The sequence below is a fragment of the Heteronotia binoei genome, chromosome 6 (genome assembly GCF_032191835.1).
Source record: "Heteronotia binoei isolate CCM8104 ecotype False Entrance Well chromosome 6, APGP_CSIRO_Hbin_v1, whole genome shotgun sequence".
NCBI lineage: Eukaryota > Metazoa > Chordata > Lepidosauria > Squamata > Gekkonidae > Heteronotia > Heteronotia binoei.
Genome location: NC_083228.1, coordinates 2,717,910 through 2,733,409, shown reverse-complemented (window position 1 = coordinate 2,733,409; position 15,500 = coordinate 2,717,910). Strand labels below are relative to the sequence as shown.

Genomic DNA, 15,500 nt, shown 5'->3' with positions numbered 1-15,500 from the left:
ACCATGGCTAGTAGCCATTGATATCATCCATAGCTAATCCCCCTTTTCAAGCTGTCTATTTCTGTGGCCATCATGACATCCTTGGACAGCAAATTCCACATTTGAATCATTCTGTGTAAGGAAATATTTCCTTTTGTCTGTCTGGTGTTAGCTATGAAAAGGGTGCTGGTATGGACTGAGCTATGAAAAAGTGCTTCCAATGATGTACTGGTGCAACAACACCTGTGTAACTCCCCACTGCAAGGATTGCAGGCAGGCACAAGTTGTGCACCTGTTTATTTGTGCCTATGTCTTCATTCAGATAGATGGGTGGCCTGCATGTTATTGTTATTGCTATTAGATCTTACAGCAACGTTCGACACAGTTGACTATGATCTGTTGACTCACCGCCTTGCCGTGGGAATACGTGGGATGGCCTTACAATGGCTCTCCTCATTTCTCCACAGTCAGGGACAGAGGGTGGTACAAAGGGAGGATGTGTCCTCTAGTTAACCCCTGGTTTGTGGGGTCCCTCAAGGAGTGCTCCTCTCCCCGATGTTGTTTAATATCTGTATGCACCCCCCCCCCCCGCCCAGCTGGTACAGAGTTTGGGGCTGGGATGTCATCAATATGCAGATGACCCCCAGCTATATTTGCTGTTGGGTGACTGGTCAGCCTCGGTCCCGCCAAGGGTTTGGAGGCTGTGGTGGGCTGGCTGAAGAAGAGTAGAGTGGAACTGAACTCCTCAAAGATGGAGGTTCTGTGGCTGGGGGGACTGGGCAGATTACCAGCTGTTGACAGGGCACTACTAACACCAGCACCAACTGTCAAGAGCTTGGGAGAGACCCTGGATGCCTCTCCTTCAATGGAGGCCCAGGTTGCACATATTGCTAAAGTGGTGTTCTTTCATCTACGCCAAGCTAGGCAATTGATTCCCCTTCTGTCTTGTTTGGACCTAGCCACAGTAATCTATGTGACAGGCACCTCCAGGCTGGACTACTGTAACTCACTCTACTCTGGCCCACCCTTGACTTTGACCCAGAAACTCCAACAGATCCAGAATGTGGTAGCATGAGTCCTGATGGGAATACCATGGACGGCACATATTCTACCTGTGTTGCGCCAGCTACACCGGCTTCTGGTTGAGTACCAAGTCAGATTCACAGTCTTGGTTATGACCTCTTAATTAAGGCCTTGAGTAGTCTGGGACCAACGCATCTACAGGACTGCCTCTTCCACTGTTGCTTGTAAGAGGTAGTAACAGGATCTTTACACCAATTGTCTACCAGGATTGTTCCTTAGAGAACTCTCAGTATTAACCAGACTATTGCTTAACCAAGGGAGGTTGTTTTATTAATACAAAATAATAAAATAATCCACATATTAAAAAAAATATATTCACAATGGAAACAAACACACAAGCTTTACAGAAAATACAGAGGTGAGAGGGACATGATAGGGGTTTGGGGGAAAATATAGTTAGCATCCAGAGATCCAGGAGTCCATGAAATAGAGGATATGAATATGAAAAGAATATGGCCCAAACAGATTTTGGGGGTTCAAGTCTGTAGCAGGACATGACAAGACACACTGAGCGTGTCCAGAGTGTCTCCTTAAATAGGCCAAAACATAACTTGGAGGTATGGCTGGGTGTGTTAAGATGGTTTATACCATAGTTTGATCAGATGTCCATTGTGTAGTGAGGGTAAGTTAAATGTTTCCCGGGTGCTAGATACAAAAGCATAATGTTCTATGTTTACTCAGAGAATGGGGCCAGGAACTGTTAATATTTTTTGATGTACATAATTTGTCCAAGAAGGTCAGAATGCTAACATTTGCTGATGATCCTAGATTGCTGGAGAGAAGAGGCTGTCCTGTGGTAGGGATCATAGAATCATAGAGTTGGAAGGGACCCCCAGAATCATCTAGTCCAACCCCCTGCACAATGCAGGAAACTCACAAACACCTCCCCCTAAATTCACAGGATCCACATTGCTGTTAGATGGTCATCTAGCCTTTGTTTAAAAACCTCCAAGGAAGGAGAGCCCATTAATTAAAGTGACTGGATAGGGAAGGAAGGTGTTGGGCTTTTATGATAAGGAATTTTACCCTTCTTGTGGACTCCACAATAGATAGAAATACCTCTTTTGTTTAAGATTGAGGGGATGGGACGTGTAGCCTGAGACGCCCTACAGCCACCTCCCAGAATAACGTCAGGCTTGTGCTTAGCTGCTAGGAACCATTTTGTTTGGTCCTCCTCCATCTTAGTTTATATTGTACTTTTCCAGACCGTACTCTGGCTAGCTCCTAACCCAAATATGGGTGGCACTTGTACATTTAGAGAATTGGGAGTGAAGAATGATGAGGAATGTCTTTTCCCCAGTGTGCCCTTTGCAGGGGTACAGAGGGGCCTTACAGACCCCTGACCTTAAAGAGGCCCAGCTGCCCTCAATGAGGGCCAGGACCTTTTCAGTTCTGGCCCCAACCTCGTGGAACACTCTGTCAGAAAACACCAGGACCCCACGGGATCTTTTACAATTTCACAGAGCCTGTAAGGCAGAGATGTTCCACCAGGCTTTTGTTTGAGGGCTGAACAAAAACAAAGGGGACTGTGTAAAAACCGGAACAAAAAAGTGGAAGCACATGGTCTGTAGCTGCAAAGATATTTACTGAAGACAATAAAAGTACTAAGTAACCACTCTAATACAGTGCTTATAGATGCTGTGTCGAGCCTTACAAAATCTTAGCTGACTTGAGAGTAAACACCTATTATACAATAGTTGGCAGTGAATGGTGCAAGCACTCCTACTTCCGTTGCTCACGTGAATCCAAATGCCAGAGAATTCCATAGGTTGAAATCAATGTCTCAAGATTCAAAATCCCGTATTTGTAGAAAAACAAATGTGGCGCAACGACACACCGGTAAACAAGCCATTTCCCAGATGGCTTCGGCACGCACATGTGTATTGCAGGGACAATATAATCTGTGATACAATCACTTCTGCACATCGAGTCAGACTCCAATGCTGGCATCACACAAACACAATACACATGCGCCTGACAAAGCCATATGAGAAACGGCTTGTTTACCGGTGTGCCGTTGCACCAAGTTTGTTGTTCTACAAATATGGGACTTTGAATCTTGAGACATTTATTTCAACCTGTGGAATTCTCCGGCATTTGGATTCACATGAGCAACGGAAGTAGAAGTGGCTGCTCCTTATCAAGTACCCAAGCGCTCATGCCATTCACTGCCAACTATAATAGGTGTTTACTCTCGAGTCAGCTAAGCATTTGTAAGGCTCGACACAGCATCTACAAGCACTGTATTAGAGTGGTTATTTAGTACTTTTATTGTCTTCAGTAAATATCTTTGCAGCTACGGACCATGTGCTTCCACTTTTTTGTTTTGTTTGAGGACAGCGATGGTTGCTGGGCTCGCTCTCATCTCTCTCCCCCACTCCAAGGAGGACCTCTGTCCCTGATGCAGCATCTAGAAAACAGGAATTGGTAGCACTTTATAATAGATGTCATTGGGTTTGTAATTTATTTTTAGCTAATTGGTTTTAATGATTATTGTATGTATGTTATTGTTGCACATTGCCTAGAGCCCTGCTTCAGCTGGGAAGAGACGATTCATCAAGTCAATGATAATACTAATAATGTGCAACAGGCACCCCCCCACCCTGAGGCACAGACCAGGTCCTGGGCTCAAATGTGTCAAAGGCAGGTGTGCCCAGGTGGGAGAGTTCTCTTCTCTCTGCCCTGGGCTGAAAGGAGAGGTTGCCAGAACCAGCAGTCTTGCTTATCCTGAGAAAGAATCTGCCTCAGCCCTTCCTCCCCTTTCTGCTTCTGCATAACAGCACCTCAACATGGATTCCGGTGGGGGCAGAATTTGGTTTGCTAGATGGATACGAGATGCCTGTGAGAGCCTTTCAGAACACAGAGCTTTACTGTTGAGAGCCATTTTATTGCTTGGGATCGTTTACAAGGGCCAGATGCCAAAGCCCAGTGCCTCCTCCCACCCCCCCCTGCTAGGGCTGGGCAGCTTCACCTCCATTCTGCTTGACTTTCCTTCGCTGTCGAGTTGGGCGTCATGAGGCTGGAGAAGTTTGGTTTCCGGAGTGGGGCGGGCACCGTGTTCTTCAGCTTGTTCAACTTGTCGCGCTCTTCTTGGCACTTCTTCAGGCACGGGAAGCAAAGGTCTTTCTCGTCCACCACGTAGAGGTTCTCGAGGCGTTTGATGCTGTCGATGAATTGTTCCTCTTCCGTGGGCCCCGGGAAGGGATTCCTTTTGGCGTTCAGCTTCTTCAGCTTGGGGAGCTTTTTAATGCTGTTTGGAATGACAGTGAGCAAGTTGTCAAAGATGCCGACTTCCTGGAGTTCTTTAAGAGCCCCCAGAGTGGTGGGGAGGTTGTCGATGTGGTTCAGGCCCAGGTTGAGGTTCCGGAGGTTCTTGAGCTGGTTCAGCTCTACTGGCAAGCTCCGGGCGGTGAGTTTGTTGTTGCAGAGGTTGAGGAAGACCAGGCTCTGTAGGCTGCCGATGGTTTCAGGCAGCTTTTCAATCTGGTTGCTGTGCAAGTCCAGCCAGCGGAGATTCTGGAACTTCTCGATGGAGTCCGGGATCTTCTTGAGCATGTTTCTGCTGAGGTCCAGTTCATCCACATCCGCCAGCTTGAGGATGCACCTGGGGAAAGTGGCGATGCCCATTTTGCTGAGGTCCAGGCGGCGCTTCCCATCAAAGGTGATCTTGATGCAGTTCTTTGCCACTTTCAAGGTGACCTTTTTCCCTTTGGGCCCCTTTCCCTTGGCCATGCCGGAGGAAAAGAGTGCGGCGCAAATGCAACAGGTGAAGGGGATGAGTCTTTGGAGGAAGTCCCTGGTAGACTGCTGGCTGCTGGTTTAACACAGAGCCTGAATTTCAAACACAAACACAGCTGTTAGTCTCTTGACAAGTGGCTGCTCTGCTTCTGTCTCTCAGAATCTTCTTTGCACAGTCCCTTCCTTTGGGGTTTGCTATCAAAGGACTGGCAAGAGGAGTCAGAAAGAAGCGCATGGCAAAGAGGCAAGCGCTGCTGGCCGACCTGCCTGATGTTGATGGAAAGGGAAACATGAAAAGGGTTAGATCTATACCAGGGTTGGTGCCAGGCAGAGATTCCCCAGGGCTCTCTCCTCCTCTGCCCACCGCTAGGCCCTGCTGCTCACGCTTTCCTTCTCACCCTCCCATCTGCCTGCTCCCACTGCCCTAGCCACTGGCTGCCTGCGCCAGGGGCACGGGGAGCACAGGCCGCTGAGAGCTAGGGCTGCCAAGCCCCAGGTGGGTACATAACCCACCGTGAAAACCAGCTTCTATTATTGAATTATACAAAGTCAACAAAGATAAACATATAAACTTCCCATCTCATTCCATGAAATCCTGGTGTAGTACTCCAGATGTTTAATGTCAGTCCACAGATGCAGCCAATAATCCAAGTTTCCAAGGTCAAGGTCGTACCGAACCTTGTTTCGGGTGAGCTTCTTCAAGCTGCAATAATCCTCTTAGCAATTTCTCTTAAGTATGAGGCCAAACAGCCAGCATGTTTAAACGAACACCTACAAGGCATTTACCACAGTATGAAAAGAAGGACTCTTGGTGCTAATGCTTCCTTTTTCATTAAGGACTAAAAGTTATGGTTGTTTTGTAATTTATAATGTTGGTATTTATATGTTTATCTTTGTTGACTTTGTATAATTTAATAATAGAAGCTGGTTTTCACGGTTGGCTATGTACCTTTATTTTTGTGTCCTTCTGCCGTGTTACTCTCTGTGTGTTGTATAAGCCCCAGGTGGGGGCAGGGGATCCCCCGGTTTGGAGGCTCCCCCCACAGCTTCAGGGGCATCAGAAAGCAGGAAGAAGGGAGGGAAATGTCATTCCCTATGGAGACTAATTCTCATAGGGTATAATGGAGAATTGATCCGCAGGTATCTGGGGCTCTGGGGGAGCTGTTTTTTGAGGTAGAGCCACCAAATGTTCAGCATAGCATCCAGTGCCTCTCCCCAAAATACTCCCCAAGTTTTAAAATGATTGGACTAGGGGGTCCAGTTTTATTAGCCCCCAAGGAAGGTGCCCCTATCCATTATTTCCTATGGAAGGAAGGCTTTTAAAAGGTGTGTAGTCCTTGTAAATGTGATAGCCAGAACTCCCTTTGGAGCTCAATTATGCTTGTCACACCCTTGTTCCTGGCTCCAGCCCCAATGGGAGAGCCGGTTTGGTGTAGTGGTTAAGTGTGCGGACTCTTATCTGGGAGAACCGGGTTTGATTCCCCACTCCTCCACTTGCAGCTGCTAGCATGGCCTTGGGTCAGCCATCGCTCTGGCAGAGGTTGTCCTTGAAAGGGCAGCTGCTGTGAGAGCCCTCTCCAGCCCCACCCACCTCACAGGGTATCTGTTGTGGGGGAGGGAGATAAAGGAGATTGTAAGCTGCTCTGAGACTCTTCGGAGTGGAGGGCGGGATATAAATCCAATATCTTCTTCTATCTTCAATGTCTTCTGGCTCCACCCCCAGTCTCCTGGCTCCACCCCCAAAGTCCCCAGATATTCCTTGAATTGGACTTGGCAACCCTACAAGTGAGAACACAAGTAAGGGAGTGGGTGCGAGTGACAGCTCTGCGGGCCCTGGCAGCTGCCCCCCGACATCAGGGTATGCTGACACCGGCCCTGGCTTGGGGGGGGACTTCACAGATTGGCACAGGACCAGACCAGACTCCCTCCGTGCTGCCTTGTGTCAGGCACAGGTGTGTTCTGCCACATGAAACTGTTCCCAGCTTCTAGTGGGGCAAAATACACAACAATAAGAACCTTTCATGAAGGAGCCCTGCCCAGGAGGAAAGCCCAGCTGCAAGCCCAATGATCTCGTCAGATCTTGGAAGCTCAGCAAGGCCAACCCTGGCAAGGACTTGGATGGGGGACCGCCAAAGAAATACAGGGGCTGGAGGCAGAGGCAGGTGATAGCAGGCTGCCTCTCTGAACATCCTCCATGCCCAGTAGGGTTGCCAGAGATTACTGTGACTTTTGGGCAAATACAAAAAGAATCTTTGAAGAAGGTATGTGAACCTGCCTTCTTTTCTGCATGTGGGATGTGTCAAGTGATCCTCAAAGCTTTCTCATTTATAGAACCAAAAGAATTCAATGAAGCCCAGTTTGGAAGCCCCTCCCCTTCTCTGAGACCCCCGGGGCCTTGGCTAGGTTGGACTCCCTCACTTCCTTGGCCCTCGACATTCTTGTCCCTTCTGAGGCATATTCATTCTGCAGGAGGGCAGCTTTTAATAAGTGCCCCCCATCCCTTTTCTCTTTAATTTACAAAGCCATTCCCTGCAAGTCTGGAGAGAAACACCCCCCCCCCCCCCGCCCCAGGTAAAAAGGGCTGGCCTGAAGATTTTGGACACCCAAGTCTTGCCCTCATTCTCCTCCCCACCTGGCAGCGAGGTGTGGTGAAAAGCCACTCTCATCTTCACCCCACATCAGGCCAAGAAGAAGCCACCCCCACCCTCCTCAGCTGCCAGATGGAACTAGGGTTGCCAAGTCCAATTCAAGAAATATCTGGGGACTTTGGGGGTGGAGCCAGGAGACTTTGGGGGTGGAGCCAGGAGACTTTGGGGGTGGAGCCAGGAGACATTAGGGGTGGAGCCAAGATCAAGGCTGTGGCAAGCATAATTGAACTCCAATAACAAACTAAGAGGAACGGATCCTCCATGACAATGCACAGACCAGCTTATGCAGGACCCTAAAACAATCAATTACCAATAGTATTTAACCATGCTTGACATTGGGAGGTATGCCAAGCATGCCAAAGCGGTCGCCATCACCTTCCCCCGCCTGAATATGGCCAGCTGTTTCTTGGGAGGGAGGGAGGGAGCCCCCTTCACTGCGCGAGGAGTCGCCAGGCCCACAGGCTCGAAGGCGCGGCAAAGCAGCCCTGTGCAAGGCGCCTCTTCCAAGCCCCTGCCGCCTCCCGGCCCAGCCGCCGCCTGCTGCTCCTCCCCACCCCCCCAGGGCCCGGCGGAGCATCCCAGCAGTAGGCCCGGGAGGGCGCCCCAGCAGCAGCAGGCCGCGCAAGGCCCTCCTCCGGGCTGCCGGGCACCTTTGCACGCCCGGTCGGGAAAGCAGCAGCAGCAGCGGCTGCATCGTCCCGTCGCCCCCGTGGCCCTGCTCGGCCTCTCCCTGCCTGCCTGCAAGTGGTGAGTAGCGGGGCGGCGCAGACAGAGCGTGTGACAAGGTGGAGGGTGACAAGGAGGGTGTGACACACAGAGCGTGTGACGAGGGTGGAGGCAGGCCAGGAGCGTGGCGAGCCGTGAGTCCGGGTCCTAGAAGGGTCCTCGCCACGCTCCTGGCCTGCCTCCACCCTCCTCTTCTCTGATTTTACCTCAGAGGCGGAGCAGAGCAGGCAACGCCGCTGCGCTGCCGCCTCTTCTCCGTAGCTGCTCCTCCAAGATGGGCTCAGGCTGAGCCCATCTCGGAGGAGCAGCTACGGAGAAGAGGCAGCAGCCGTGCAGCGGTGTCGCCCACTCCGAGAAGGCGGGGCTCGCCACGCTCCTTGGCGCCGTTCCCACCCCTCCCCCCGCTTCCGTTTTTTGGGGGAGTGGGGGAAGAGGCTGGAAATCCTGGGGTCCCCCGCCAGGGCGGGAGGGTTGGGAAGCCTAGATGGAACACCTGCTCTCTTTGTCACCTGGTGAAGCCAGAAGTGAGGTGAGGTAGCCCCCATCTTCCTCATCCCCTGGCAGCAAAGCATGAGGGTGGCATGGCCAGTGGAGGCCACATTCACCTTCTTCATCCCCTAGCAGGAAGGCGAGGCAGCAGTGCCCTTCTTGTCCCCTGGCATGCTGGCAAGGAGGGGGAGGGCCTGGCCTGCCCACTGACAGAGGGAGGGCAAGAGGGAGACCATTGGGGTGGGGAGGTGACAAGGCAGTTGGCGCCCCTCCATCTCTGGGACTGTAGGAGATTGCCTGGGGATGCGTAACAGAGAGGCCAACTGCAGGACCAAATCTACATGGGTTTTTTTTGGGGGGGGGATTAAAAATGTTGCCCCCTTATGGGCCATTCTATCTTATGGCCCCATAGAATACAATGGACTCCATACCCAATTTGGTGCCCTCTCCTCCATCGGCCCCGGGGCAAGCACCCCCCTCTGCCCCGCCCCTCAAGACCCGGCCCTGGCCAGCTGTCCCTGTAGGTGAAGAGCCCTGCCTTGGGTTTGCTTCCCACACAGAGGTTGGCAAATGGCTGCTCTACGGCATTGCGCCCTGCTGCGGCCTCTCCCGGATCCACCCCCAAAGTCTCCAGGTATTTTCCAGCACAGACCTGGCAACCCTAGGTCATGAACTTATATAATGTGCTAAATGATGATGATGCAATACTGGTGTGATGTCAAAGGTCACAAGGAGGGAAAAGAATATGGGGGAGGGATGGCAATGCAAAAAGGACTCAAAGAGATAGTACCCATGAAATGCAATGCTAATGTAACACTTACAGTGCAAAAGAACTTAAAGAGTTAACACTCATATGATGTAATTCTGATGTACTATAACACAAATAAGACTTAAAGAGATAGTACCCATTTACTGCAATGCTTATGTCACAATGACAATGCAAAATAACTTCAAAAACAGTACCTGAATACTGGTGTTGTCAACAATTACAAAAAAAGACAAAATATATTACAATGCAAGTGAACTTAAAAGGATAGTATCCATAAGCAAAGAAATGCCCAACAAATATTTCACAATGTCATAAAAACAGATGATCAGACAAAGTGACAACAGAACAAATGTTATGCAATACCAATTCAAATAGATAGCCTATTTATTTATTTATTTAAATTTTTAGCCCACCGTTCCCTTAGAACAGGCTCAGGGTGGGTTACATCATAAATGTAGTCCATTTGAAGCCTCCAGAACTGTTAGGCTTCACCCACTGCAGGGCATTTGATTTATTGTATACGTGTAACTGCCATACCAAGTACATCAACATTATCTTCTCTCTTTACCTTTATCCAACCTATAGCTGTAGAATTGTTTCATTTCTGTACTATGCTTCCTGATCAGTATTGGGCCCACACTTCTGAACTTATGCAGAATGTTTTTTTTTGGGGGGGGGGGTTTAACCACTGAGTAATCAGATTCAGAGCTGGTGTAATAATATCTCCTCTCCCCCTTCTTTAGGGATTCTGGTAGAGCTGTGCGTAAATTGGAAGCACAGCTCTAATAACCCTGACAGACAGACTTTACTCAGGTGTCCACAGGATGAATCTCTCTCTCACACACCCACACCGCATTTCCAGCGATTCCTAGAAATGACTGATGTCACTTCTGGTTTTAAGTGGGAAGTCTCGTGCTCTTGACCGACTGCTCCTCCCCCCCCCCGCCCCCACTGCTCTGAGCAGTGACAGGAAATGGGAGCCTGGGGCAGGAGCTCCCCCCACTTCCACTAGCACAGCCCAGGGTTGCCAGACCCTGGGGGTCTCCCACTCCCCCTGCCCCTGGTTCCTCCTCCTTACCTCCAAGAAACTGGAAATAACCGCAGTGAGCCTACATAACCTGAAAGTGATGTGGAGATGTCAGGTGGCAACACTCTTGGTTTTGGGGCAAAACTCTGTGATTTGTAACTAATTCTACCATTGACTTTTGCCCCCAAAACAGAGCTTCACCACTTGATGCCCTTGATGTATGTTCATTTCCTACACTGCCCAGGTTTCCAGCATTGTGAGGCTGGCTTTTTACCAACTACAGCAAGTCAGGCCTGCCTCACTCTGATCTCGCCACTGTAATCCATGCAACAGTCACATCCAGGCTGGACTACTGTAACTCACTCTCTGTGGGCCTACCTTTAAAGCTGACCCGGAAAGTCCAGCTGGTGCAGAATGCAGTGGGCCAGGTCCTCACGGGGACCCCATGCACAGCTCACATCTCTCCCGTGCTGCAAGTCTGAAGAGAAAGGTTAATACCAACACCTGGAACCTGAGCTGCATAGGCTTTAAGTGGAGCACCAGGTAAGGTCCAAGGTGTTGGTATTAACCCGTAGGACCCTGCAGGGCCAGGGCCCCATGCACCTTCCGGAACGACTCTCCTGGTGCATCCCCGAGAGAGCTTTGCGCTCCAGGGACCAACCCTTGCTGGTGTCCCCCGGCAGTGCTCCCTCTAAGCTAAGTTGGTGTGGGCTAGCTCACAGTCAAAATGGCCACAGAGGAAACTAATTCATGCAGGAGCTCACAAAGCAGAGTTTTTGCTCACAGGACTCCACAGCTTAGTACTGTTTCCCTGCCTTTTCTGCCCTGGCCCCCACCTGGTGGAACTGTCTGCCAGTCTCCATCCGAGCCGTGCAGGAATGACTTCCGTTCCACAGAGCCTGCAAGGCAGCGATGTTTTGCCAGGTATTTGGCTGAGGTCAGCTACAGTTTACATCTGTCAGAACTTAAGAACTTCAAACAGATCCCATACTTGGTTACAAAGCTAGGATTTTATTAGAGAGAACTAAGCTGGTGCTGGCCCTCGCCATCACTGTTATAATGTCAGAACTTAAGAACTTCAAACAGATCCCATACTTGGTTACAAAGCTAGGATTTTATTAGAGAGAACTAAGCACTGGAAGAGACGAGATAACAGTGATGGCGAGGGCCAGCACCAGCGCAGTTTTATACACTAAAGCAAACACATTACAAAGCCACAATTCACACCGTTACAAGCACATCTGTCTTCCCACCATCCACTATCAGCGAGGAGGTTGCCTCCTCGCTCTGAAGGCCACACGGCTCGGCTTCAAAGGGCACCAGTGTGAGAATGTGCAGAGACACATCATAACTCAGTCTACAGCCCTAAATATTTTGGATACCAGTAGGGCAAGGTTAATTGCTACATAGGCACTTGGGGTTATTGGGAGGTTACAACATGGAGTCAGTTTGGTTCAGTTACAATCCCTGCATGAGCAATACTGAGATCACAATACAAGTACTGGTTACATTGCAGTGAAGCATCAGCAATAGTTACAAGTTCTGACAACATCTGGCGCTCCCACTCCCCCCCCCCCACCTGGACTTGATGCCATCTCACTTTAAGGAACTGAAATGCTTTTCCTGTTTATTTTTTTTAGTTAAAATTTATTTATGACATTGTTAAAAGCCACTATTTACAGATAACAGCAACATGAATGTTTCCTGTTTATAAAACTGGTTTTATCTTCTTTTGAATGGGGACTGCTGCGAACCCCGCTGAGCCTGGCTATTGGAAAGGGTGGTCAGAATGACTTGGCAGGTCACCTCCCCACCTCCCGTCCTCTGCCAGTGCAACCCCGAGGGTGGCAGCCCTCCGTGGAAGTCCCCAGGCCAATCCAGGCTGAGGCATCCCGGAGGCTTCAGGCTGCTCCTGCCTTGAGCGGGGGGTGGACTGGAGGGCCTATATGGCCCTTCCCAACTCTTTGGTTCTAACTAGCACCCGAACTCTCCATTCAGAGGTTCATCCAGGGGCCCTTTGTCTCTGTGGCTGATTCAGGGCAGTCTGTTCTTTGAAATACACCTGATCCAGGTAGGTTGGTGAGAAGGGGAAAGGCTCCTTTCCCAGAGGTGAGTTTATGGTGGTGCCGGTGGCTGCTGGGAAGGAAGAGAGCAGAGTGCAGGTTCCACTCGGCTGGTCTCCAGCTGATCCACACGCTCCAGCATTTAATTGTGAGGAGTGGAATCGTGCTTTGATGAATGATTGTTTGGAAAAGAATATAGATTTGTCTATAACACACTTCTCCATTAGATAGGTTTCATTACAAGCCCTTCAGGCTTTTGGGGGCTACTCATTAATCATGTGCAAGTACATGGAGGCGGGGATTAGACAGGAGACAATGCCTTTCAGCTCCTTTCAGTGCCATTCCTCCAGCTTCTCACAATGTCTGTGGGCTCATTCAGCCAGCACCCAGTGCAGTGATACTGGGCGGGGGTGGGGGCAGCTTAGAGCTCCCTTGGAGTGAAGGAAAGAGACCTTTTTTGGCCTCCTGCAGATCTGCAGGCTTGGAAGAAGCTTCCAAATATATACATATTTTGCACAGCCCAATGAAACAGGATCCATTATCACTTTGGGGGTTCTCCTCCACTTGAAGCCAGCGTGGTGACCTTGGGTCAGTCACAGTTCTCTCAGCCCCCCCCCCTCCAAATTAAAAAAAAAACCAGATCACCACCAAAAGAGGTAGAGTGTCTGGCTGCCAGACAATCTTTGGATCTCCTGACTGTGCTACACCCACTGCCATAGAACAATCAATTAATTATTTGATTCCTCACAACAACCCTGCCAGATAGATTAGGCTGAGAGCATTTGCCTGGCCCAAGGCTGTCCAGTGAACTTCCTTGGCAGAGATCCAGACTGGGCTTTCCCAGGTCCTCCTCTGATGCTCCAACCATTGCACCATGCTGCCTTTTCATCTTCACGCAGCTCGATTGTTGAGACTGGAGATCAGATTCCCAGTGAGAATCCTTTGGGGTTTGCCAGTCTTCTGTGCCTTGGCATGTGTTCTGTCCACCGATTATTACTACATGAAGGGAAGGTATGTTTGTGCCCCTCTGGGTATAGATGCACAAATGAATCCCCCTGGCATTCTACAAACACAGATATGCCCCAGCTGCCACTGGTAAAACCACGCTCCTGAACCCAAGATTTGTGGAGGTGTCAAGAGAGAGAGAGATGGCACAGGGTAGCTCAGGCTGGCCACATCTCTGAAGCTGAGCAGGGCCAGTCCTTGGATGGGAGGCCGCCAGGGAAGCCCACATCTGCTCTGCAGAGGCAGGCAAGGGCCAAACCACCTCGGAGCATCTTTGGCCTTGAAAGCCCCTTCAAGGCAGTGGCTCGATGCCCTTTCTGCTGCCACCACCAACAGGGATTAAATCAGGAACTAACTACAAAATCCATCCAAATAATTGCATTAAGCCCCTGTATAAAACAAGTGGGATGTAATGCTCAGCAGTTCAGATTGACCCGTTGCCCCTCCCCCCCGGAGGTCCTGCAGCAGAGGCAACCTAGGACATCCTGGGAAGTTTCTCACAGGGGCAGCAGGCAGGGCCAGTCCTGCTGAGCTTCCCAGGTGGGGCCAGCCTGGGCCTTCCAGGTCAGGTGTTTCTAACACTCTTCCTACATCCCACAAACACCTGCCTTGCCCACTTCTGGCAGTCAGACACCAGATGGGGGGAAATCTAAAGTCTTCTGCCCCACACAGTTTCCCAGCTGACAATTGCACCTCTGCCTCTCCCCTGCTCAGCTACTTATAGGGGGAAATGCTATTGTGCCTGCCTCCCCCCCCCCCACCCCCGCTGAAGTAGTCCTGAGAGGCAATTCAAGAGGGCATTTCAGTGGGGAGAGTGAACCTTCTTCACTCGGTGCTGTGGCCTCAGTTTGGATCTCCCGCATCATTTCTGCCTGTAGCAGCTTTTGGTACCAAATAACAAGTCCAGAGTTCTAATCAATTGGTTGGATCCAGAGATCCGTTAGTCACTGATCTGCCCAGCTTCCCCCTGCCCCTGGCAGTCTCCTCTGAGCCCCAGAAAGGTGCTTCCCAGAGGTGCAGGGAGGAGGGGGAAGGAGGCAGGATTGCCCTTTCTGTCTCTCCCATTGGCAGAGCTTTGTCCTGCAACCCCTGGAATAAAACAGAAGCACTCTCTGTTTGCAGAAAAACTGCCAGGATGAAACAGATGTTGCGCTGTTGGGCTAATGCAGAATAAAATAAAACACAATGATGGAAGAAATGGTGGGTTGGGCTTGCATTCAGGGAGTGAGAGGCCAGATGCCTGTAGCTGAGTAGAATGCTGGCCAAGAGAGGAAGGGGCTGATTATGTAGAAAGCTCCAGGGGGGGGGGCAGGGGGGCACTGACATCATTTTAAGCATCCTCTGCACAGGGTACGATGCCATGGAGCTCACCCTCCCCAGCCACCATTTTCTCCAGGGGAACCGATCTCTGTCATCTGGAGATGAACTGTGATTCTGGGGGATCCCCAGGCCAACCGTGGAGTCTGGCATGCCGGGTGGGGATAGGCCTAGCTGGCCTTACACACTTTCTGCAAAGAGTAAGTACTTAGGTAGCTTTAGTACTTAGCTTAGCTTAAATACTTAAGTAATGTCCATTATCCAGGAAGTCAAAAGTACTATATAAATGTTAAAGTACTACCTAAATCTTAAGCAGCCATTTATTATTTTTATTATCAGTCTATCTGAGGGAATGGATGTCCTGGTGTGCCAACATCGCCACCTGGTGGCTCCCACTGCAATCCTGGTCCCTGTAATCCAAAATCCTGAACACGACCCACAGTTAGATCTGAGTCCAGGAGCCCCCGAGAGAGTTCCACCACCAGGGAGGCGATCTGCTTTTGGGAATTCCATCTCCCTTCATCCGTCTGCTGGTCTCAAAGGGTCTCCTAGACTCAGGTCTGCTCTACTGTAGACCAGCATGGCTACCCTCTGAAGCAATCTACACAAATTGGGGAGAACAAAATGACATGTCATATGACATCTGTCAATAAAAT

At 50.2% G+C, this 15,500-nt stretch overlaps 2 protein-coding genes across 2 annotated transcripts in view; one reads left to right on the top strand and one right to left on the bottom strand.

The window, feature by feature from the left end:
* The window catches only part of WDFY4 (WDFY family member 4), a 215,777-nt gene that overhangs the window by 141,139 nt on the left and 59,138 nt on the right, over positions 1–15,500 (top strand). The window lies entirely within an intron of this gene.
* LRRC18 (leucine rich repeat containing 18) lies at positions 4,011–4,843 on the bottom strand. Its single transcript, XM_060240778.1, has one exon. It carries the CDS (start codon positions 4,792–4,794, stop codon positions 4,030–4,032), a length of 765 nt encoding a protein of 254 aa, XP_060096761.1. The 5' UTR covers positions 4,795–4,843; the 3' UTR covers positions 4,011–4,029.